This window comes from Rhincodon typus, chromosome 10 (assembly GCF_021869965.1).
Source record: "Rhincodon typus isolate 14 chromosome 10, sRhiTyp1.1, whole genome shotgun sequence".
In the NCBI taxonomy this organism is placed as follows: domain Eukaryota; kingdom Metazoa; phylum Chordata; class Chondrichthyes; order Orectolobiformes; family Rhincodontidae; genus Rhincodon; species Rhincodon typus.
In genome coordinates, this window is record NC_063341.1 from 60348200 (window position 1) to 60374684 (window position 26485).

The 26485-nt window shown below is 40.5% G+C and overlaps 1 protein-coding gene across 4 annotated transcripts in view; it reads left to right on the plus strand.

The window, feature by feature from the left end:
* The first annotated feature begins 256 nt into the window (after positions 1–256).
* Positions 257–26485, plus strand: part of frrs1b (ferric-chelate reductase 1b) — a 49239-nt gene continuing 23010 nt past the window's right edge. The window contains exons 1-8 of one of the 4 annotated variants that reach the window (XM_048602064.1): positions 257–699; positions 12441–12640; positions 13264–13409; positions 13874–13968; positions 16578–16722; positions 17980–18162; positions 22007–22105; positions 25983–26130. In XM_048602064.1, coding sequence (XP_048458021.1) covers positions 12445–12640; positions 13264–13409; positions 13874–13968; positions 16578–16722; positions 17980–18162; positions 22007–22105; positions 25983–26130 — 1012 coding nt within the window. In that variant the 5' untranslated portion in view covers positions 257–699; positions 12441–12444. The remainder of the gene's footprint in view (positions 700–12440; positions 12641–13263; positions 13410–13873; positions 13969–16577; positions 16723–17979; positions 18163–22006; positions 22106–25982; positions 26131–26485) is intronic. The other 3 variants (XM_020518282.2, XM_048602065.1, XM_048602066.1) reach the window with 3 other exon arrangements.

The following is a 26485-nucleotide window of genomic DNA, read 5'->3' on the forward strand; positions in this document are numbered from 1 at the left end:
TCTCTGTCACAACTGGGTAAAGCCTCACACTGAGATTGTGCCATTTTCTTGTAGACTCTCGCAAAGGGGAAAATAGCCTTTCTGCATCTAAACTGTCAAGTTCCATAACAACCTCTGATATTTCATTAAGGTCACCTCTCATTGGTCATAACACCAATTGAGTACAGATACAGTCTCTCCTCATAAAACAGCATTCCATTTGCCCTCCATTGTAACCTGCTCAACTTGGGTGCAAGAGTTTTGAGACTTGTGCACCTGAATTGGTAACCTTAGGACTGTTACTTAGAGGCTCTTTTGTTAACATATTTCGATACAATAATGGGAAAACAGAAGACTGGGTGCATTTGGGGATACCCAGTGATCTTTCCCCTCGATAGTTTCTTGTTTCAGTTTGCGAGGCTGACACGGGAAGGTAAATTATAGTTGCCGAGGTCGAATAGATCTGCTGCCAGGGCCTCGCCTCAATAGTGAAACCTGATGCGAGGTTTCTCCAAGGTGACGATACGAGTTCCAAGTCCACAGGTAAGCATGAGTAGAACAAACTTCTTGATGTTTTAAGCAGCAATATGTACACATTACAGACATCGAGTCTGATCTACACCTCTCTGTGATCCTTGATCCAATTCGGTCGTGAACGGGGCGAAAATAGACCAAGTAGGAAAAGCTGATAGAGTCGGACACGGCGGTATTGTCTTTGAGGTAATGAATATTTTCACATATAAAAATAAAACACATTTAGATAACCGTGTGATCATTTTCAAGAAAAGGCGATTGTTTCGTCAGAACGTGGCATGCAATAATGCTTAGCAATGTAAAACAGAATCTAAATTTCTTCGTTTTCATGAAACTACTTGTTGGCAGGCACTGAGTGTTTGATGAAACATGCAGCAGGCTCCTGTTCGGTATTAATAAACCATAGTCCTCATTTCAGTCCCACAAAGGAAGCGTAAGAGTGACCGTGAAAATAGCCCCATAAAAGTTTATAAACAGTTATATTCATATAATTATAAACGTAGAGTTCCATCAAACAATTACCTGTTCATTCTAATTATTCTGAGAAATGATAACTTTGATGTATGAGAATACTTAGCAGCACTCCGAGTTTGCTTCCGCAATGACATGAATGCTATTTTGCGAACAGCCCAAAACCGGACAAACGACTTTAATAAAGAATGCTAGTTTGAGTATGTTTTGAATGTGCAATGTTTAAACAATATTCGTGATTGATTCAAAAATTGTAACAGAGAATTCGGGAATAATTATTTAATCTTCAATTCGCAGTTTGTAACATTATTTGCGATGACTGTCACCTTTTGTCATTGCCAGCATTATTCTCTATACTTTTAAAATTTTGTTGCGTGATATGAGATTTAAATGGTTAAAAATGTGCAAAGTTACTACTAGTTAAAATAAAGAAATAAACCCATTCAAATCAGACTGTATAATTTATAAATGTAGTCAGTGACGCTGTATCAAAATCCTAATAGCAATTTCTTGAAGAACTTAATGTCATAGTCCTTTTACTGAATTGTAAAATAATTTTAAGGCCTCTTTGAGCGATGCCTAAACAACGTATTCCTGTTCCTTAGTGGAAAGGTGACATGTTGACTGCAGATGTGATATTTTTGACAACTATGGGTCATACTTCATTAATCCAACTTAATGCTTTATTAATGACTGATAATACTATTCTTATGGTGACAGTAATGTCATATACACAGAAGAAACCAACACCACCTCATTGGTGAAATAAAACAAAGAACTACAGAAATTGCTGGAGAAACTCAGTAGGTCAGACAGCATTTGTGTAGAGAAAGCAGAGTCAATGGTTCAACTCCAATGATCCCTCTTCCAGGTCATTGTTGTGGTATTCTGTTACAATTTCTATCAATTCAAGTTCATTGCATTCTATTACATGAAACCAGTCTTAAGCTCAGCTGAAAAGAGACATAATGTCAAACGGTTTCTTATTTAATGTATTTTTTTTTCATCATGACCAAATCACAAGAAAATCAAATTCTGAAAAAACTACACTTTTTAAAGTGTGAGAAAAGGCATAGTCATACAGCATGGAAACAGACCCTTCTGTCCAACGAGTCCACTCCAACCATGTTCCCAAGCTAAACTAGTCACTTTTGCTTGTGTTTGGCCCATATCCCTCCAAACCTTTGCTGTTTATGTACTTATCCAAATGTATTTTAAGTGTTGCAACTCTATCTGCATTCACTGTTTTCTCTGGCAGTTCATGCCACACATGAACCACTCCCTGTGTAAAAAGGTCACCCCTCATGTCTTTTCCAAAACTTTCTCCTCTCACCATAAAAATACATCCCCTAGTTTTGAACTCACCCACCCTAAGGAAAATACCCATGCTGTTCACCTTATTTAATCCTCAATGACTTATAAACCTCTACAAGGTCACTGCTCAAACTTCCATGGCCCAGTGAAAAAGGTCCCAGCCTATCTAGCCTCTCCTTATAATTCAAACACACCTTTTCCAGCAACATCCTGGTAAATCGTCTCTGAACCCTCTCCAATTTAATAATATTCTTCCTATAACAGGGTGACCAGAACTGTACACAGTACTCCAGATTAGGCCTCACCAACATCCTGTACAACGTCAACATGACATTCCAGCTCCTAAGCTCAAAGGTTTGAGCAATGAAGGCAAGTGTGCTAAATGCCTTCTTAACTACCCTGTTTACTGTGACATAAGTTTGAAAAAATCATGAACCTGAACCCCTAGGTCTCTCTGTTCTAGAACACTACCCAGGGCCCTACCATTAATTGTATAAGTCCTGCCCTTGTCTGTTTTACCAAAATGCAATACCTTGTACATGTCCAAACTGAACTCTATCTGCCACTCCTTAGCCCTTGATCCAGTTGGTCAAGATTTCTTTGTAATCTTAGATAACTTTCTTCACTGTCCATTATACCACCAAATGTGGCGTCATTCGCAAACTTAATAACCATGCCACTTATAGTCTCATCCAAATTGTTTATATAGATGATAGACAACAGTGGACTCAGTAAGGATCCCTGTAGAACACTGCTAGTCACAGGCCTCCAGTCCGAAAAATAACCTTCCACCACCACTCTCTGTCTCCTACCATCAAGCTAATTTTGTATCCAATTGGCAAGCTCTCCCTGAATCCCATGTGATCTAACCTTATGAATTAGTCTACCATGTGGAACCTTGTCAAAGGCTTTTACTAAAGCCCATGTAAACAACATCTACTGCCCTGGCCTCATCATTCTTTCTGGTTACCTCCTCAAAAACTCAATCACATTTGTGAGACATGATTTCACTCTCACAAAACCATGCTGACTATCCCTCATCAGCCTTTTCCTCTCCAAATGCATGTAACTCCTACCTTTCAGAATCACCTCCAATAACTTACCCACCACCGATGTCAGACTCACCATTTTATAGTCCCCAGGCTTCTCCTTACATCCTTTCTTAAATAAAGGCACAACATTAGTCACTCTTGAGACCTCCGGAACCTTATCTGTGGTTATAGATGATACAAATAGTTCTGCTAGTTGCCCTGCAATTCCTTTCCTAATTTCCCAAAATGTCTTGGTATACACTTAATCAGGTCCTCGAGATTTAACTACCTTTACGTTTTCTAAGACCTTCAGCACTTCCTCTTCTGTGATGTGAATTGTTTTCAAAAAAATCAGTATTTATCTTCCTGAGTCTTCTAGCCTCCATTTCTTTCTCCATAGTAAAAACTGATGTGAAATACTCATTTAGTATCTCTCCCATCACCTGAGATTCAACACATATAGACAGCATCGCTGATCTTTAAGGGACCCTATTCTCTCTGTACTTGCTCTTTTGCTGTTAATGTACTTGTAGAATCTCTTTGGATTATCACAGTAGCAATGAAGCTCATATATCATAGTATTCATATGTGTGGTTGGCAGAATATCTTTTTGGTTTAATGGCAGCATCCTGTTATGGAGAATAATATTCATGTGCTTATTGCAAAGTAGCAGCATGAGATGACTTGCTTTACCTGTTCTTCAAACTGTTGAGTTTTCTACCACTTCCAGGCTAATCTGAAATAGACTGGACACTTTTCAGGAATTTACTTCATCAGCAAAACTGCTGCGAAGTACCTCACGGATGGAAATCTGGTGCACCCAGTCAGTCACCACTGCTCTCAATTTTTGTGTTTGGCTGCTTTCAGAGCTCCACAAGCAATATAAATCAAGTTGAGGTGACCAGTCAAATACTTCACTGAGGCATTGTTCAGTAGGGCTAATTCGCTCAGTACTTCTTCCACTGAACAAGAAATGTGGGTCTGGCAAGACTGTCCAACCTTATCAAATCGTGGATTCCCCAAAACTGATGTCTCCTCAACTTGATTTCTATTGCTAGTGGTGCTGTGGAAGGGTTAAGGGTTATGGAGAAAAGCAGGAAAGTGGAGTTGAGGATTACTATATCAGCCATGATCTCATTGAATGGCAGAACAGACTTGATGGACTGAATAGCCTACTTCTGCTCCCACGTTTTGTCATCTTATCATCTTATTGCCTTAAGTCATTCAGACCCCTGCTGCTAGGTTAGGATTTAGAACTTTAAAGTCATTACCTGAGTTGTCCTTTGCGTCTGGCATTCAAACAAGGAAAATCATGGGAATTTTCTAAGTACTTCCTACATTTGATTTTCTTTACAATATCCCAGTCCAAATAGGGAGGCATACCCTTTGCTGCTGCATTGTGCTTTCAGTAGATCTGATCCCTGAACAATTTGTTGCCCATATGTTACTGGTCTACTAAAACAATGGCATGAATGAGAAATTTAAACTACTATGTTCAACATGTAAGGATCATTACAATCTTCTTTTCGATGTAAATACACCAATCACACAAATGATTAGTGAGGCAATAATATGGGCTCGTTACTTAAAAGTAGGACCATGTACAGATAGAGTTATCTGGGAGGTTAGATATAGAACATCTGATCATGACTCCTACTGCCTGCTTATAGTTAGAATACAAGTCATGGTAGTGTGGTAGCGGTGATTGACGGTAGTTTAAAATTTGTACCCTTAGGTACATGTACATTATATCACAACAAAAATGAGACCAAAAAACAGAAAATGCTGGAAATGCCGAATGGGCCAGACATCATCTATGGAAAGGAAAACAGAGTTCACAGTTCATGTCAATGGCCTTTCATCAGCACTGGAAGAAGTTAGCTATGTAACAGATTTCATGCAAGTATTGAATTAGAGGAGAAGGGAGAGGTGGGGATGGGGCAAGAGGAAAGATCTCTGATAGGATGAGGGATCTTCCACCTGTCCATTTTGAAATTTAAATTATAGCCATGTGAAGGTAGTAGTATAAGTGCAATGTAAAATAAAAAACTGGCATTTAAACCCAAAGTACTTCACAGTCAATTAAGTACTTTTGAAGTGCAGTTGCTGTTGCAATGAGAGAATAGATTACAATCTATAGTGAGTGGTTGATAGATAAATGATGAGCAAGACAATAACCCTGCATTTATTCAATGGATGCTATGACAACTTTCAGAAGCACTCAACATACATGACCCCAACTTAATATGTCATGAAAAATATGCTGTTGCTGACTGTGGTGTGCTGACCTTCTTAGTACTGCACTGAATTATCAGCTTTGTTTATATGCTCAAGGATCTGGAATGTGGACTAAATCTGTAACCTGCTGATTTACAGGTAAGACTACTACCACTGACCCTGAAGACTGATATCACTGATTATAATAAAAAAGTAAAATATTGCACATGTTGAAAATCTGAATTAAATATAGGAAGTGATGCAAAACACTGTCGCTCTGGCAACATCTGTGGAGGGAGAACAAGAGTTAATGTTTCAAGTCCATAATTTGGAAGAGCACAATAATTGATAATAATGAGTTTATAACTGTCGTAGTTATTGTCAGACCCCAATTTGCATGTGCTACTCTATTAGCTGGATAAATTATCTCAAAGAGTTCTCAATGAGAAAGATAATAGCATTATGTTTTTCATAGGCAAGCATTGAGCAGAATATGTCTTTTTTTAAATTATAGGCTAGGGATTCTGAATGGACAGACAACACATTTAGCAATGTAATACGAAATAGAAATGTCAAAAAAAAAGTTGTATTTACAAAGTGTCTGTAAGATGGAGATGAGGAGCAATTTTTCTTCAAAGTGTCGTTAGAGTTGTTTCTTCTCTTTGCCCATAAGGAAATGGAGGCTGAGTCTTTAAACTGTTCAAGGATGATTAGATTGATTTTTAATAGATAAGGGAATTAAGGGTACTGGGATGCAGACAGAAAAGTGACCAAAATCAAATCAGCCATGATCTTGTAGAATAGTAGAGCAGGCTGAAAGGGTCATTTCATCTGTCCCTGCCCAAAGTACTATATTTCTTTATCAGCATAATAGAATGTCCCAAGGTGCTTCACAGAAACATTATCTAACAAAATATGACATTAAACGATATTATGCACAGCACACCTGACCTCATCCTCACCAGATGCATGTGTCCATGACAGTTTCGGTAAAAGTGACCACAGCACAGTCCTTGTGGAGATGAAGTCCCACCTTCACACTGAGAATATCTTTCATTGCGTTGTTTGACACTATCACTGTGCTAAATAGGACAGACTTTGAACAGATCTAGCAACTCAACACTGGGCATCTGAGAGGCACTGTAGGCCATGAACTGCAGCAGAGCTGTACTCCAGCACAAACTGTAATCTTGTGGCCCAGCAGATCCTTCACTCAACCAGAACAATCAAGCTGGGATATCAACATTGGTTCAATGGAGTGTGCAGGAGGGCGTGACAGGTGCAGCACAAGGTACATCTAAAAATGAGGTGTCAACCTGGTGAATCCACCAAACAGGACTACTTACATGCCAAACAGCATAAGTAGCAAGTGACAGACAGAGCTATGCAATCCCACAACCACAGATCAAGCCTAATCTCTGCAGTCCCTCTCGATCCACTCATGAATAGTGGTGGACAATTAAACAACTCACTGGAGGAGGAGGATCCACAAATATCTCCATCTTCAATGATGGAAAACCCAACACATCAGTGCAAAAGATAAGGCTGAAGCATTCGGAGCAATTTTCAGCCAGAAGTGTTGAGTGGATGACCAGTCTTGTCCACCTCCAGTGGTCCACAGCACTACAGATACCAATAGCCAATTCATTCACTCCACATCATATTAAGAAATGGTTGGAGACACTGGATACTGTGTAGGCTATGGGACCTGACAACACTCCAGCAGTAGCACTGAAGAATTGCTGCTCCCCTAGCCAGGCTGTTCCAGTATAGTTATAATACTGGCATCGACCCAACAATGTGGAAAATTGTGTATGTCCTGTAAGCAAAAAGCAAGATAAATGCAACCAGGCCAATTACCACTCCAGCAGTCTCCTCTCAATCATCAGTAATGTGATGGAAGATGTCATCAATAATGTTATCAAGCAGCGTCTGCTCAGCAATCATCTGCTCAGTGACACCCAGTTTGGGTTTCATTAGGGTCATTCAGCTCCTGATCTCATGGACCAACAGCTAAATTCCAGAGGTGAGGTGCAAGTGACAGCCCTTGACATCAAGACTGCATTTGACTAAGTGTGACATCAAAGAGCCCTAGCAAAACTGGAATCAATGAGTATCAGGGGCAAACTCTCCACTTGTTAGAGACATACCTGCACATTGGAAGATGGTCATGGTTGTTGGAAGTCAGTCATCTCAGCTCCAGGACATCTTTGCAGGAGTTCTTCAGGGTGGTGTCTGCAGCTGCTTCATCAATAATCTTTCCTCCATCATAAGGTCAGAACTGGGGATGTTCGCCAATGATTGCACAACATTCAGCACCATTCACATCTCCTCAGATACTGAAGCAGTCCATGTTCAAATGCAACAAGATCTGGGCAATATCCAGGTTTGGGCTGACAAGTTGTAAGTTATATTTGCACCACACAAATGCCAGGCAATGACAATCTCCAACAAGAGATAATCTAACCACGGCCCCTTGACATCCAATGGTTGTTACCATCAATGAATCCCACACTTCCAACATCCTGGGGGCTACCACTGATCACAAACTCAACTGGACTCGCCACATAAATACAGTGGCTACAAGAGCAGGTCAGAGGATAGGAATACTGTGATGAGTAACTCATCTCCTGATTGCCCAAAGCTTGTCCACCATCTACCAAGCACAGGTCAGGACTGTGATGGAATACTCTCCACTTGCCTGGATGAATGCAGTTCCAGCAAAAAAAAAGAAGCTTAACACCATCCACAACAAAGCAGTCCACCCGATTGGTACCACATCCACAACCATCCACTTCCTCCAACACTGACGCTCAGTAGTAGCAGTGTGTGCTATCTACAAGATACACTACAGAAATTCACCAAAGATTCTCAGACAGCACCTTTCAAACCCACAACCAGTCTCATCTAGAAGGTCAAGAGCAGCAGATACATGGGAACACTACCACATGCAAGTTTTCCTCCAAGCCACTCACCATCCTGATTTGAAAATATATTACCCTCCTTCACTGCTGCTGGGTCAAAATCCTGGAATTCCCCTCCCTAAGGACATTGTGAGTCAGCCGACAGCACATGAATTGCAGTTCAAGAAGGCACTTCATCACTACCTTCTCAAGGGCAGTAGGTTCTTTACTCAGAGAGTGGTAGGGGCGTGGAATGCATTGCCTGAGAGGGTAGTGGAGTCGGCCTCATTAGGGGCACTTAAGCGGCTATTAGATAGGCATATGGATGATAGTATAAGGTAGCGGTGGAGGTTAGATAGACCTTAGGTTTCGGGTAAAAGTTTGGCACAACATCGTGGGCCAAAGGGCCTGTACTGTGCTGTACTGTTCTATGTTCTAACTAGTGCCAGGCCATAAGTGGTGGTCAGCCAGTGATGCCCCCGTCCCATGAGTGAATTTTTAAAAGATCAGCAAATATTGGGGCAGAAGAATAAAACTTGGACAAATGGTAGATTTTAAGGAGTGCTTAACGGAGAAAAGAAAGGTTGAAGGGTTCTCAAGGGAATTCCAAAACTTGGAGGCTCACAAGTACAAGATAGGGCCACCACTGGAGGAGCCATTAATATTGCAGATGAACAACAGACTATAATTTGAGGGATGCAGTTATTTTAGAGGGACATAAGGCAGGAGGAGACTATAAAAATAATGAGGGGATAGTTCTCTGGAGAGATTTAAAAACGAGTATGAGAATTTTAAAATTGAGCCACTGTAGGCTAATGAGCGCAGAAGTGATAGGTGAAGGGGAGTTGCTGTGAGTTAGGACATGAACAACAGAATTTTTAAAACCTCAGGTTTATGGACAGTGTGGAGCATCAGAGGAGGAGGCCTGACCTGCTGTGTTCCTCCAACTCCAACTGTGTTGTCGCTGACTCCAGCATCTGCAGTTCTTGCTATCTTGGAGGCTAGTAAACAGTGCATTGGAAAAATCAAGGCGTGGATGAGAGTTTTGGCAGCAGAAGACAGTTACTGGCCTAGCCAGCGATATCCACATCCCCTGAATGAATAAAAAAAATAAGCTAAAGCAGTGCGGAGTCAGAAATGTTGGAGATGAAGCTTACTGCCTCAGTGCTGGCATTTAGGTAAAGTCGCTACAGTCCATATGACCGGACCATAGGGCTGCCCTCTCAAACAAGAGACACTGGTGGTGGTTTAACATGAGTGTCACCACACCTCAGGCATGTGAAAAGGCTGAGAAGGAGAATCCACCATGGTAGCGTCAGCTGGTGTGGGAATTCAACCCAGGCTGTTAGTGTTACGCTGTCCTGCAAACCAGCTGTCTAGCCAACTGAGCTAACGTAGTGAAGATGTGGATGATGAATATGGTGTAGACTGGTAACGGAAGCTGCGCTTGATTTATTGAGTCTGAGCAATGGCCAGGCCCCTGACCTGAATGAAACCTAGTAACAATCTTCCTTCCCTTGTGTCTGTGCTAAATGGCACAGCAAGCTGGCAGAAAAATGAGGCTGGTATTACTGGCTAAGGAAGGAATGTGCAACAAGGCAAGGCAGAATAGCAAAAGGCAAGAATGCTGTGAGTATCCAGAAGCATCTTGTAAGTGGATTGGCGATACGCCATGTGGATCCTTAGAAGCTGGCATGTGTTGGATGTCAATATCTGTCAATATGAGGTATGTATGTATGAGTGTTCAGTGCTGTGATGATACAATGGATTTAAGAGGTGTATTTTGTCCTGTTCTTGTTATGAAGAGAGATTGAGACAGAAGTGGAGAGCGGTGTTGTCCAAGCCAACAAAGTAAACAGCTTATGAGGCCTTGGGCTTTTTTTTTAAAAGTTGGAACATTGGAAGCTGCGTGAACGGATGGGGTCAATATCCCATAGAACCAGGATTTTAGTTTAACTTGCAGTAGCTGTTGGAGTCTGGAAACTGCTGTACATTTCTCCCTGCTACAGGAAAATGCTTGAATTCTCTCTCTCTCTCTGACTCTTTCTTTCTCTCAGAATTTTCTCTTAATGCTCTTTTCTCCTGGACTGGAGAATTGCATGTGAGACAGTCTATTTTATGAATTTGCCTTTGGTAAAAGTGTGTTTATGGGATGTTAATATTTTGGAACAGTTGCTGTTTCGTAGTTAAACAATCTATTATTTTATTAAGTTTTCCAATAAAGTTGTTATTCTAATTCTTCTTTCTTTTGTTTTTATTTTAACCGTAGTGAAAGAATAAAGTGTGGTTTGCTTCAAGCCTGGTAGTTTGACCAATCGAATTGTATCTGGAACACAATGCTTACATTTGTCTTTAAGCATAAGAAAAGTTGGGGTCTAGCCTGACTTCTTAATGTATTTTGAGGGGGTTTGGTCTGTGCCCATGCCGTGTGCTCTGAGATGCTGCTGCCTGGTGTCCAATATGGATGTCATTTGGAACAAGCAGTGAGCTGAATCTGCCAGATGCTTGAGATAACAAGGTGTAGAGGTGGATGAACACAGCAGGCCAAGCAGCATCATAGGAGCAGGAAGGCTGACGTTTCGGGCCTAGACCCTTCATCAGAAATGGGGGAGGGGAAGGGGGTTCTGAAATAAATAGGGAGAGAAGGGGAGGCGGATAGAAGATGGATAGAGGAGAAGATAGATAGAGAGGAAACAGACAGGTCAAAGAGGTAGGGATGGAGCCAGTAAAAGTGAGTGTAGGTGGGGAGGTAGGGAGGAGATAGGTCAGTCCAGGGAGGACGGACAGGTCAAGGGGCGGGATGAGGTTAGTAGGTAGGAAATAGGGGTGCAGCTTGAGGTGGGAGGAGGGGATAGGTGGGAGGAAGAACAGGTTAGGGAGGCGGGGACGAGCTGGACTGGTTTTGGGATGCGGTCGGGGGAGGGGAGATTTTGAAGCTTGTGAAATCCACATTGATACCATTGGGCTGCAGGGTTCCCAAGCGGAATATGAGTTGCTGTTCCTGCAACCTTCAGGTGGCATCGTTGTGGCACTGCAGAAGGCCCAGGATGGACATGTTGTCTGAGGAATGGGAGGGGGAGTTGAAATGGTTCGTGACTGGGAGGTGCAGTTGTTTATTGCAAACCGAGCGTAGGTGTTCTGCAAAGCGGTCCCCAAGCCTCCGCTTGGTTTCCCCAATGTAGAGGAGGCCACAACGGGTACAGCGGATGCAGTATACTACATTAGCAGATGTGCAGGTGAACATCTGCTTGATGTGGAAAGTCTTCTTGGGGCCTGGGATTGGGGGTGAGGGAGGAGGTGTGGGGGCAGGTGTAGCACTTCCTGTGGTTGCAGGGAAAAGTGCCGGGTGTGGTGGGGATGGAGGGGAGTGTGGAGCAGACAAGGGAGTCATGGAGAGAGTGGTCCCTCCAGAAAGCAGATAAGGGTGGGGAGTGAAAAATGTCTTTGGTGGTGGGGTCAGATTGCAGATGGCAGAAGTGTTGGAGGACCAGATACTTGCTCTGTTTTCCTTTACAAGATTTTCCGACATCAAACTTGTTTGGTAAGATGGGAGTCTGAATAAACAAGGTGTTTAATGATCAATAATGATGTCAATTGGCATCTTGCTGCTGCCTCGCGAGAATCTCACTACTCTACTTTTGAAAACCATATAAGATGGAACATGATTTTGAAATCAAGGTGAGCCTTGTCATTTTCAGATGCTATTGAAAAGGACAGTGTGAATCTTTGGTAGAGGTACAAGTTTAGCAAAAATGTTTTTGGTGAAGGAGATTGACCCCTATACCTTCAGACTGAGAGGTGAGAGCGTTGCTACTGAGCCAATACTAAGACTTAGATAGTGAATGTTAACTTTGGTGAATTAGCTTTAAATATGAGTTTCTTAATTATCAATGACCATGTAAAGATGATTGTTTGCTTGTTGTTAGAATTAAACTCTGGGAAACTAACAGAGTTCAGCACCAATTAAAACAGTTCTCTTCTGACTTCACAGTAGAATGGGACTATGTATTCCTGGTATACTTGTTGTACTCAGCATCATTCTGGAACCCCTGTTAGCCTATGGAAATGGTCAGGTGACTGTTGCTTGTGATACCATGACTCCACAACATGGAAGCCTTCCTCAGAAATCAGCAAGTCCTGCTGTTATTACAGTGGACAAAGATGTGTTCAGCTCAAAGGATCAAATAAAAGGTGCAGTTTTTTTAAGTCAAAAATGTGTTTTCAACTTTTATATTACAATTGTTTTTGCCCTTCTGTAATAATATTGCAAATTCGTTTGATCAGTGTTAAGACAAAATGTGCCTCAGTACAGGTTATTTAGTATTGTATTCAATGGTATTTGAATACTTCTATGGTTTGTAGTTTTCTACAGATGAGTAACTTGGTAGACCATTTCCTGAATTGAACAACTAGCCCAGCAGTTGTTAAGTGGCCACCTCCATGAAAATTGCCATTATCCTGCTCCTTGTCCATGGGTTTAGGATTTGTATATAGCCCTGATGTAGGGAATGTCCCCTAAAAAAATCCTGAACACTATTTCCCACTTACTTTGCTTTACTCACCTTTCAATAACTGGCATCACATTCAGTGTGACAGCCCTATTTCCAGGCCTTTGGTGATAGTGCTTTTTGCCTAGTCCTGATGAGGAGGCCTGGAATAACTATACAAGTAATTTTTTCCTCTGCTTTTAATGAGGAGATGCCTTAAATCCCACTTGGTGTACCCTGTTGGTGTACCGCAGATGCAACGATAGAGGCTGATCACATGTTAATCATTTTATTCTGTACACTGACAATGTTTTCCCTTGGTTTCAGTTGCACTCACTGTGAGACAGTCTGGAACTTCATTCCAAGGATTTTTCTTACAAGCAAGAGATGCTGCTGACTTGAATGGGGGACCTGTTGGAACCTTTACACTTATTGACAAGAACTCGCAGCTCCTGACATGTGGGGATGTAAAAGTGTGTAACTGCTTGTAAATTCCACAAACAAATTGCAGAAATTCTTAGAAATCAGTTTGGAATTTTGCACTATTGGTCAGAAAAGCTGCCAATGTCTTAATGTTAAATTTGCAAAAGACAAATTCAGGGCAGGGGGAAAGCAAGTAGCTAGAGGTGATGATGATATAATGTAAATTTCCTTAACTGGATGAGCTAAGATAGGCCTAACGGCTTTCCTAATTCAAATCTTTCCCCGATTTGTGTCATTTTAATTATTTGCATTCTGTCAACAATGTGCTGCATTTATGTCACACCTTTTAGCATTAAATTAGTTTGCATCAGTAACACATGGTAATTTTATGGATAATTTGAACATTAGCCAGAGTACGCAGCAAGTACAAAAGCAATTTTTTTGATATACTAAACGTATTTGTTGAATGGAGCCAGTGTGTACTGGACATTCCACTCTTGTTTCTCTTTCATAGGACTCTGCAGTCAGCCATACTAGCTCATCAGGAAAGCATACAATTGTGGTGCTGTGGAACCCACCTGGAACAAAGCCAGACCACATCCAGTTCCTGTAAGCATTGGAGTGCATTCAACAAATGACATTCACTGAATTAAAAATAATGTTTTTGTGGTAACTTAAGATAAGTTTCCATATTGACTGTTCAATACCAGTTTAAGGTTCAACATGCAAGTTATATAAGTGTGAATACAACATAAATTAATGTACAGAGATAACAAGGTGTAGAGCTGGATGAACACAGCAGACCAAGCAGCATCAGAGGAGCAGGAAGGCAGACGTTTCGGGCCTAGACCCTTCTTCAGAAATAGGGTAGGCATCCTTAGAAGAGGCTTCGCAGTGGGGTTAAAATTGTTTCAGAGATAGTAAGAACTGCAGATGCTGGAGAATCTGAGATAACAAGGTGTAGAGCTGGATGAACACAGCAGGACAAGCAGCATCAGAGGAGCAGGAAGGCTGACGTTTCAGGCCTAGACCCTTCTTCAGAAATGCTTCAGAAATTAATGTGTGTGAGGGATTAGTGTGTTTCCCAGATTGTCACATTTTATTATGCAATGAATTATTTATCCAGTATTATTCTTAACCACCAATGATGCCCCTGTACATTCTTTCTGTTGTAGTGTGTTCAGAAATAGACATTGAGCAGGCGTTGGTAACTAGAACTGTTTATTGATTATGTACAGAGCAGGGAGCAATCCCTACCTGATCACTCACATCAAATGCCATGTGACCTGATGTCACCACTGTTGACATCATTAACTTTCCTTGGTAACTGCTGCCTTCCCTTCTTTCTTCATGAATCACAATGGAACTTTGTTAGAAAGTGGAAAAATGTGCTAAAATGTTAATAGCAGAACAGGTCTTGAAATTTAATATTTTGGGAACCATAAATTTTATTTTCAGTCAATAAGCCAAACAAAATTCAATGATAAATTTATTGAAGTTCTCTTCGTAGCTATTAGAGGCCTAATGTGTTAGTATATTGCAACAAAGCAGAAAAAGTTAATTGGCTAATCATATTTACTGCATGTAAATACCTTAATGCAGTACCTTATGTTACAGTGGACTAGATTTTCATCTGCTGACAGCTTGGACAGTGATCAAGCTGGGTGGATATTTTTATTTGCTCGCAAGATGCAGGGGTTGCTGACTGGGCCAGCATTTATTGCCTGTCCCTAGATGCCCTTGAGAAAGTGATGGTCAGCAGCCTTTTTGAACTGCTGCAATCCCTGTGCTATAGGTAGACCCACAATACCATTAGGGAAGGAATTCTGCGATTTTGACCCTGAAGGAGCAGTGATATATTTCTAAGTCACGACTGTGAGTGGCTTGGAGGGGAACTTGCAGCTGATTGCGTTCCCTATTGTGCCCGATATAGAAAGTGCCTGATTGATTGATTGTTATTTAATTAATTTCAATAGCTAAAAATAAGTAAAAGTTCACTGCTGGTATAAATTACCACAGTCTCCTCCAGTCTGAGTAATTATGTCCCAGCGGACTAAACCGCTAAGTCAAATTGTTTCAAGACAAGTTGTTAGATTTCAATGAGAAGAGATGAAAACAAATGTTCAGAAATAATTTTGATCCATGTTCCAGAAAACGCACATAACCCGTCCAGTCAGTGAAGACAAAAGCCTACCTTATTGCCTGACCGTTTACACAGATGTACCTTAATTGCATCGGAGGATCAATATCTCTCATTAACTCTTGAGGCAGATTTCTTTCTTTCGGCATTTATAGCAAAATCAAATACAATTGACAGTTTAAGGCTTTTCTCGTTTCCAGATGACCGTGAAGTATTAGAAGATTTTACCTACAGTGCGGGAGAAGTTGTATTTGTTGAAAGTTGGAAGTGGCCACTCAGCCTGTTTGTATTGTAAGACCATTACATGCGAGAGCAGAAGTAGGCTATTTGGCCGATCCTGTCTTCTCTGGCACGCAATGTGATCATGGGTGATCTGATAATCCTCAACTCCACTTTACCGCGTTTCTCCATCACTCTTGATTCCTTTACTGATTAAAAATTTATCTCAGCCTTGAATATACTTAATGACCCAGCCACTACTATCCTCCACTGTAAAGAATTCTGTAGATTCACTGCTGTTAGAGAGAAAAAAAATTATCTCTCTTAAATGTGCAGCCCCTAATTCTGAGATTATTTCCTCTGGTCCTAGACATTCCCACAAGGGGAAGCAACTTCTCTACATCTACCCTGTCAAGCCCCTTAAGATTATTTTTTAATAAGGTGACCTCTCACTCTCCTAAACATCAGCGAACACAATCCTAGCCTATTTGGTCTCTCCTCTTAAGAAAATCCCTCCATGCCTAAGATTAACCTAGTGAACATTCTCTGGACTCCCTCCAGCACCAGTTTATCATTTTAAGTAAGGGGAGAAGAACTGTTCGCAGCATTTCAGCTGTGGTGTGACCAGTACCCAGTATACTTTTAGCAAGATCTCAAAAAAGATTAGAATGGGAGTTTGATCCCCCTCATCTGTTGGTAAACATTCATCTTCAATTCTGACTGAAAAATGATTAAAACAAAACTAAATTTAACACAGCTGAGCTTTTTCAGCAACTTTGTTTTTGTTCCTGATTTACAGCATCCGCAGTTATTTCGGTTTTTGTAAAACTAAATTTAACTTCATCTTTCTTCATGTTAGGGTGACAGTGGTTCAGAAATTCAACATTTACTGGGTGAAATTACATGGTCCAGTGATTTCTCAACTAAATGCCCCTCCTTTCTCAGTACAGACCACAACAGAGGCTCATCCAGCTGTACCAGTTACTTTCAAGTTGACTAAATCAGTAAGTGCCTTTCAGATAGATGCAGAATAATGTATTTGATTTAAAGGGTGCATAGGGAGATGAAACAGGATGTTTTTAAATAATTTTAATCCATGTTTTTATATAGAGACGTGGCAGATTTTATGATCTTTTGATGGAATTACATTTTGTTTTATGAAAATTGCTCTTGAGCCTTTCTGTATAATTACTGTATTTGATATTGAGTTCCACATTTTGGATGGGTTATTGTAGGGACCTTTCTTGGTATTTCTTAACAACAGCCTAGAGTTCTCAATGCAGCACAAATTCAGAAAAAACAACCTGATGGAACTGAGATCACCATTGCACAGAAGATTAATAAACGTATTTATTGAAACCTATTTTTACATGCCTAATTTCAAGTAAAGAATACTTGTTTTATAGGAAAGTTCAAGGTCAAATTTTCATCAAATGTAATTTCAGGCCAACATTTTTAGACTACAGTTTCTGCCTGAGATACTTGAAAGTGTAAAGGTGCAGTGGTAGTTAGTAGTGAGCCTGGGGAGTGATTTTAACTTTGCTCACCTTGCAGAAAACCCAGAAGATTGGTTGGAGCACAATTTTACACTCTTCCACTATTACCTCTCTTTGGTTCATACAATATCAATATTAAATGGTTAATATTACCTCTTCAATGGAAAGTAAAATCAAGCATCATGTATTTCCATTGTGGATTCTGACTTTGTTTAGTTCCTGAGAGGCATGCCAGGTCAAAATTGCCCACAGCTTCATTTTGTGTCCCTCTTTTCAATGCAAAATATTTTATATTTATTGGATGCACTCATGATAGGTGACCATTCAGATCAACGTGGAAACTGGGTTTCGCTGGTTCTGAGACTTCTTATGTCGAGCTACAGTACTTGAGTACCATACTATCCATTCCAGCAGAACGTCATGCAGAACATTGTTTTTAGGGAACCAAATAAATTCAGAGAAAGGATGGAACACTCGCTAAAACTATTTCAAATAAAACCCTTTGAGAGAGCATTTCCCTGGCATTCTCCCAATGTCCTCCTTAACTTTGGCAGACATCTGAATGAATTGTTGTTTTAAACCATTTGCACTTCAAGTTCAAGTTTACCTTTATGACAGTATCACTTCACTAAATCTGGTGTGTGTATCGCATTGCTTTAAAATTCTTTCTACAATGCTAAAAAGACGCTTAAACCAATGAAAAATGTCACCCTGCAATTCACCAACCAAGTGAAACTGATCCATTTTTTCATCTTCTATTGCCAGTTCAATGTGACAGAATGTGGCAGTAAAAAATTCTGCCTGAGGAATCCTCCTGGATGTGACCCTGAACTGGATCGATTGTGCTTTTTCCTCTCATTTGCTGTGCAAAACACTTCAGTGCTGTTTGAATTGAGTGGACCTTCAAATGGATACATTTCTTTTGCTCTGTCAGATGACAAATGGATGGTCAGTATTGCAGCAGATTAAAAATCTCTTTATATTGAATGAAGGCAGTTGCCAATACTTACAGTGATTATGTTATTTCAGAACAACTGTTCAACCGCTGATATCCTTTTCCTAGTCTTCCCTCTAGTTGGAAACTTCCTGTCAAAGTGAGAGTTGTTAGCACTTGTGCTAACTGATATCTGCCGAATTCTGCTCTTGACATTTCAGTGCCTTGAGAATGTGTGTGAGAATGTTTATTGAAGCCAGTGTCTGTTAAGTGTAGAAAATATGTAGCAGGTTCAGGGCCAGTTTTTAAACCAGGTTTAAGATTGTAATGTAAGACTGCCATTTCAAGGGATCTCCCAGCATCTTTTTTCCTACAGTCAGTCAGAGGCCCAATTTCAGGATTATATTGCAAATCTGGTGTTGCTGTGAAATTGAATCATTTAGCAGCATTGACAGGTCTCAGTATGAACATACGTCCAAAAGAAAATTCTAAGAATTACTGCATTCAAGCATTGGGCTAAATGAAATCCAATTTTTAAAAATGCTTAAATTCCCATTGAAATAAACATTTTATTAGCAGAAGGGTGAGGACATGAATGGGGCCAAAGATTTATTAACTTGTGGAATATTCATCACATATTCAATTAGGAAAATGTCTCATAATAGAAACCAGGGAGGTGATTTTGAGATCTTCCAGCAGCTGGATTTTTTTTTAAAAATTCATTCATTCACGGGATGAGGGCATCACTGGCTCGGCTAGCATTTATTACCCATCCCTAATTACCCAGAGGGCAGTTAAGTGTCAACCACATTGCTGTGGGTCTGGAGTCAGTGTGTGGGCCAGACCAGGAAAGGATGGCAGTTTCCTCTCCTTTAAGGACATTAATGATGTCCTAGATGGGGTTTTCCCAGTAATTGACAATGATTTCATGGTCATCATCAGACTCCTAATTCCAGATTTTTATTGAATTCAAATTCCAACATCTGCCTTGGCAGGATTTGAACCTGGGTCCCAGAACATTACCTGGGTCTCTGGATTAATAGACTAGCAATAATGCTACTCGTCCATCAGCTGTCCTCCGTGGTGGAAATGGTGAATCATTATTGCCTAATTCTCACTGACAGCAAGACTGTTTCTATATTCCCTTAGACCTTCTGCTAGGTAGCCAAAGTGTACACCTAAGCCTCAAAGTGGAACTACTTGACATCTAAATCAAAGTCCTAGGGCTTACATGGGACTGAATTTCAATTTTAGGATTGCAATGGATAAGACGCACACTGAGCACACTCTGCCTCATATTGGCTGGTCTACTGCTGATGGGGAGTCCACAGAGAAATGATATTTCATTTTTGTGTGGTTGGAAAGAGCTGTCGGACTCGTCTGGCCTCTGTATAAAGAAACTTAAGCAGTTGCCACACTGCTCCTGAGAATTGGGAGAGGAATGGTGATGAGCTTTTCTGGATTCCTGAAAACATTTGGAATATTCCAGTTCTTCTGGTACCCCCTCCACAATTTTCCTTTAGACTTGTCTTTGACTGGACTTCTGGCTGATAGAAGATGAATTGTGTCCTGGCTGTCCTACATTAGGACTGGATGGGGTTTGCATGGTCAGGCATGTTCATAATGGGGCAATAGGTCATTCCTACCAAGATCAGGTTAGAAGCTTGGAATTCTGTCGTGACCAACCCACTTTCTGACTCCTAAAACAAGTCCAACATAGAGGCACTAGTCAGGACTGTAATAAAATACTCTCCACTTGACTGGATGAGTGTAGCTCTGATGGTCAAGAAGTTTGATACCATCTAGGATAAAGCAGCATACTTTATTGACAACTTGTCCATCACCTTCAACATTCACTCCCTCCACCACCGATGCATGGTGGCAGCAATGTATACCATCTACAAGATACACTGCAGCATCTTGCAAAACCCTAATTGTGCCACCTATGAATGATAAGGGCAGAGATGCATGGGAGCACCACCATTTGTAAGATCCCCTCGAGGCCACACACCATGTGACTTTCAACTTTACAATCATTACTTCACTGTTGTGAGAGTCAAAATCCTGGAGCTCCCTTCCTCACAGCTCTTGGGTGTACTGACACCAGATGGAATGGTTCAAGAAAGGAGGTCACCATGACCTTCTTAAGAAAAATTAAGGATGGTCAATAACATCCACGTCCTTTGAATGAGTTTAGAAAAAATAAACAAGAAACGACTGCCTCGTTCCTGACAAGTGAGAGTCCCCAGAATCCAACCCCTGCAGGAACTCAGAAACCATCATCTCTAAACTCCAATAGAAATTGTGAGACTACTTCAATTTTTACAGGATGACTCGGAAATGCAAACGTACAATTTATTTATAACAGATAATATATCAGTGCTGCTTCCTGCTCTTGCCTGAAATTGGAAAAATTAAGTAGTTTTTCCATCCTTCCATCACCTTCACCTGGCCTACCTCTGACTCATCCCTCTTTTCCTTGACTTGACTGTTTCATTTCTGGGGATATGCTGTCCACTGGTATCCTGTAGAAACCTACTGACTCCCACAAATACTTTACTACACTTGCTCCACACTGCTTCTGACAAGGACTCCATTCTATTCTGGTGATGCTACCTTCTACTGGGGAGCCTCCAAAATGACTTCCCTGTTCCTCAATCATGGACCCTCCACCATGGTTGACAGTGTCCTCAGCCATATCTGACCCATTCCTCACAATTTCTGCCATTACCCTTACCTCCGTCCCAGAAAAATGTTCTCACTTTCCACCCCACCAGTCACTGCATTCAAAGAATTCTCTTCCACTATTTCTGCCACCTTTAGTACAACATCACTATTGCCAAACACATCTTCCCCTCCCTCCACTTTCAGCATTCCCAAGGACTGATCGCTTCATAACACCCTGGTACAATCTTCCATCACTCCTACCACTCATGGCATCTTTCCAAATAATTGCAGAAAATTTAACACTTGCCCTTTCATCTGCTTTCCCATCGCTGTCCAAGGATTCAAAGATGCCTCCCAGATTATGCAGTGTTTTATTTATATTTCTTTCAATCTAGTCCACTGTATTCGCTGCTCAAATTGTGATCTCCTTTATGTTGGGGAAACAAAAATGCAGATATGTGTTTGTTTTGTGGAACACCTCCACTCTATCTGTAGGAATGACCTCGACTTTCCATTTGCTTGCAATTTGAAGAAACCGTCTTGTTCCCATACTAAAATTTCCATTCTCGGTCTGCTACAGTGTTTCAATGAAGCTCATTGCAAGCTGGAGGAACAACTTCTCATTTTACATTTAGGCACTGTACAGCCTTCAGAACTTATCAAGTTCAGAGCATGATCTCTGTCCTCCATTTTGGTTGCAAGTCCCTGATGTCTTGATGGTGTTGTCCTAGTTATACCTTCAGGAAATTGGGCATATTTTCTCCTTTGCGTATCTATCATTTACAACAATATTACATTTCTTCTTTATTCCCATTACTTCTCCCTTTGTCTTTTTTACTAGGCTCCCTCACCAACTTTTCCACTCATTCCTTATCCCCTTTTGTCAACATTAAAAAAAAAATTGTCAGCCGCTTTCATTTTTGAAGAAGAATCATATTGGACTCAGAATTTTAACTCTGTTGCTCTCTCCACTGCAGTCCAGCTGAGTTTCTCTTTTCATTTTGGATTTCCACCATCCCCAAGATTTTGTTTCTATCTGTAATATATTTGTCGGCAGTAGAACCTTACATCATACTGTTAATGAAAAGTAAACAATGCAATCAAATCAGTGCACATAAATCAGATGGCATATTGATATAGTGGGGCTTGGTTATATGCAGTTATATTTACTCAATAATCTTCTGTTACCAGGGTAATGATGACATGTATTTGTGTGTTGTAAATGATCAAAGCATACAGATAAATCCAGCTCATTCCACTGGCCGTTCACATCCAATATTGAACACACAGGTAGGTACAAAAATGCTATGTTTTCTCAATACATTTGCAATTAATCTGTTTAGCTGTCTGAATGAAGCTGTTCCAGAAGGTTTCTGCATGTTTTGAAGATGAACAGAGAGTTCTTTCAACATTCGAGCAACCATCGATACCTCAACCAGGACCAATGCAATAGTTAGTCATTGCAATTTCTGGCATCTTGCTCTGTGAAAATTATCAATTACATTTTCTTAAATGACATCACTGATATTTGTGATGAAAAGTTTATAATTTTATATTTTTTTAACCATGTACCATTTTTGGTATTTGCAATTCAAAATAGAGATGGATGTAATTTTGTTTACTTCTGTGAAAGGTTTTCTCTTAAAGGAAGAAGGCTAGAACTTTCTTCTGGAATAGTGATGAAAGCAGATCACTATAGACCCCTGTGGTGTTAATGGAATTATGTTTATATTGTTGCATTTTCAATATGCAGGATAAACGTGTAAGGCTAAAAGCTTTATTTTCAGTTCAAAAGAATCTAAGATTGAACCTTGTTGTCTCGGATTCTCCAGCATCTGCAGTTCCTACTATCTCTGATTCAATTTTAACCCCACTGCGAAGCCTCTTCTAAGGATGCCTAGCCTGAAGAAGTTACCCTCCTCCCTCCGGACAAACCTCAAGGGATCTCTCTCCCACTGCAACTCTCTTGTAATCTCTCCTCCGCCTTCCTCTCCACCTATCCTCTCCTCTATCCCTCTTCTATCTGCCTCCCACTCTCTCCCTATTTATTTCAGAACCCCCTTCCCCTCCCCCTTTTCTGATGAAGGGTCTAGGCCCGAAACGTCAGCCTCTCTGCTCCTATGATGCTGCTTGGCCTGCTGTGTTCATCCAGCCCTGCACCTTGTTGTCTAAGATTGACTCATGGTTTTAGTTCAGAAAGTACCAAAGTTGAGTGCAGAAACAGGTTTATTTTCTCTCCTAGAAGGAGTCTTTCAGCACAGTTTGGGGAACCAGCAAAATAGTTTAGTATGTGAATCTCCTAAACCATCAGAGTTTGGTGAGAAATGTTCAGGTTATTAGAACTGAGGAAGTTTTGGTTCTCAGATTTGTGGAAAATATATGTTGACAGATTTGGAAAGGACTCCTCAACTTGTTTCCACAGACCACAGCAAAGAAACTGTCGGGAGTTGGTTAAAACTTTGTTTAACTATATGTTTTCAATATTATTAACTTCCTTCTATATTTAGAATTTTTTCTTCTAGACTGCTTGATTTTTAAAATAAATTACTTATTTTATTTAATAAGCTCTTGTTCTATTGTTAAAGAAAATATGTAAATATGAATCAGTGACTAACCACCACGGTAACTAACTATAAAAAGCTCTATCAAACTGGTTTTCATTCTGGGATTTAACTTGTCTAGTTGTACCATCAGCAGGATCATAGTATTATCGGTGTGATCTGATGGTTCTCCAAAATTTGATAAAGTGCTATTTACATGCAAGTACTTCTTACTGTATATGCTTACTTTGGTAACCTATTATTAGAATTTACTGCATTGTTTAAACATAAAAGTATACAAATTGTATGGGGCTATGGGACAAACGCTGAGGAATAGAACTACATTGGATAACTGTGAAAGAGCTAGCATAATGGGCCAAATAGCTTCCTGTGATGTATTATTCTATAATAATGTGTTATATCTTATTACTTACTTAAATTTAATCAAGGTTAGAGGCATTCTGTTTAAAATGTTCTTTGGAAATGCTACGTTTGAAATTAACAATGTGTTTGAGTTCATGGTTTCGATAATGCTGCCCAGGCTACATAGCTATTGGATTGAGCACAAGATATTTCAGAGCATGAAGTGCTATGTCTCAAAGAGTAATTGTTGTAAAGACCATTTCTTTTCAGAGAAGTGTAGAGAAGGATTCTCATAATACCTCTGTCTCCATCCCATCTGTTCCAACAATGAGATCTTGCATATATTTTCCTTTTACTTCAACTGTGGATGGTTTCCCACTGCCTCCACTATGACTTACAGGGTCCTCAACCAGTCTGGTCCATTTCACTTACTCTCCCACTGCTTCCAGAATAATAATAGTGATCTCTTTACCCTAACCTTCCATTATGCTAGCATCTGTATTCAACAGATCTTCCCCTGTCAGTTCTGCCACATCCAACATGATGCCACACTATCTTCCTCTTCCCTCTCCTTTCAGCATTTCAATCAGGCCATTCCCTTCATGATCCCTTAGTTCACTCTTCAGTTTGCTCCAACATCCACTACCCTTTCTGTAGCACCTTTACATGAAAGCTCAGGAAATGCAATGTCTGCCCATGTATTTCTTCCCTTTGTATCATCCAGGCTCCAACACTCCTTCCAGGTGAAAAAGCAGTTTACTTATTCTTCTTTCCATTTAGTATACTGTGTTTGCTGCTCAAGATAAGGGGAAACCAAACATTGATTGGGTAACTAAAGAACATTTCTCCTCAGTTTGTGAGTGTGACCTCTGTTTCCAGTTCCCTGTCTTTTTAATTCACCATCTTTCCTCCACTCTGGGGTCTCTGTCCTCAGACTCTTGGCTGATTGAGCTCAATGGGCCATGCGCATGCAGCATCACAGTGTACATGCAAGATACCGAAGATACCGGGGTAGCTGGAAGAGGAGATGTCAGCAACTTCTTCAGTTGCTATCTGGAGCAATCCAGGAGAAATAACCTCCCTGGGAACCAGTGTATAGGATGTGGCAACAAGGATGATTCCATAAAATATGTTGGTCACTCTGAGCTCAATACTGGAGAGGAGACCGGGGGGCTGATTTTAACTGTGATGCTTAGTAGACATAGGATAGTAGCAGCCTAACAATGGCATTTTGTCACTGGTATCCTGGAAGGGCCCTTTACCTGGGTGGCTTGTTCTCTGTAAGTCAGCCTGGTGATTAAAAACAAGTTTCTCCCACCAAACTGTGAGAATCGGGGAAAAGAAGGCTCAGAAATGAAAATATATCAAAGTTTACAGAATTTGAGGTATTGAGGTGAGAGATAGGTAGATATGAGCAAAGGTTGTCTTGTGTTTCTTTTTTGATACTAAGATCAGCCAGACTAACCAGGTCCGCTCCAGTGCTTAAGCTTCCTATATTCCTAGAGACATATTCTGTTCTTTTACCAATCAGAACTGGGGACTGTTCATTTAGTTATTAATATCTGACAGGTAAATAAAAATAAGACATTGCTTAGTGACTTCATCAAAATAATAAAGGCATAGATCACATTTACATCAACTAGTTATTTAACTTGAGCATTAAATGGTTACATTATATTTATAAGAATCCAGCAAGGTTTGGGTTCGAGAAACTTATTTCCAATGCTTGCAAATATGTAGGTTCAGGATCAATTGGCATCTTTAAAAGGAGCGTTACTGATTGTGAAGGAGAGACAAAAGGTTATGAAAATATTTAATAAAAAGATGTGAGGCAAGGTGTGATTCATCTTGGGTAGCAGTCTGTCTGATGAAGAGTCATCTAGACTCGAAACGTTAGTTTGCTCTTTCTCCTTGGATGCTGCCTGACCCGCTGTGATCTCCAGCATTTGTTGTTTTCAGTAGGGATTCCAGTATTTGCAGTAATTTGCTCCTACCTGTTTTACACTCAGCCTGATTTCCTTTTCGAGTGAAGTCAGTATTCCTAAGACAGGCATTCAAGAGGAGGTGAAAGATGGACACGTATGATAAAATAACTGAACCCCCATTCTGCATTGAGTGAACCTTATGGGAAGGAAAGGAGCAAGCAGAGCCTTTTCTCACTAAATTTTCATGTGGCTATATGGGTTCTTTTTTAGTGCTAAGTAATGGCAACAGATTTGAAATTGTGAAAGTAATTTGCTCTTTAACAAAATAAATTATTGCAGGTTCCTATTCATGATATGTCCTGGAGTTTAGAAGATGGAGTGACACAGTGTTCATTCAGAAGAAACATTTGGCTCCCTGAATACAGTGAACGCTTTGATCTAGACAGACAATATTATGTTTTCCTAGCAGGAGGGAGAGCTGAGAATGGTGAGTTTGGTTCTTTTCATCAGGGTAAACTAAACACCTCAGTTCCATGTACAGTGGTGAGCAATGATTATGACAGTAGTCAGCTATTATTTGCAGCTGGGACTAAATGGCTTTAAAGGTGTTTCAAAGCAAATATGCTAATCTAGACTGGATTGATTACTCCAAACATCAAAATGGCTGATAAATGACCACGCTACATGCGTGGATAGAATTGGTGAAGTCAGTTGCCATGACAGACTTCAGGATTCATCTGCACATTTGTTGCTGATATCAGAGACAACAAGGTGCAGGGCTGGATGAACACAGCAGGCCAAGCAGCATCATAGGAGCAGAGAGGCTGACGTTTCGGGCCTAG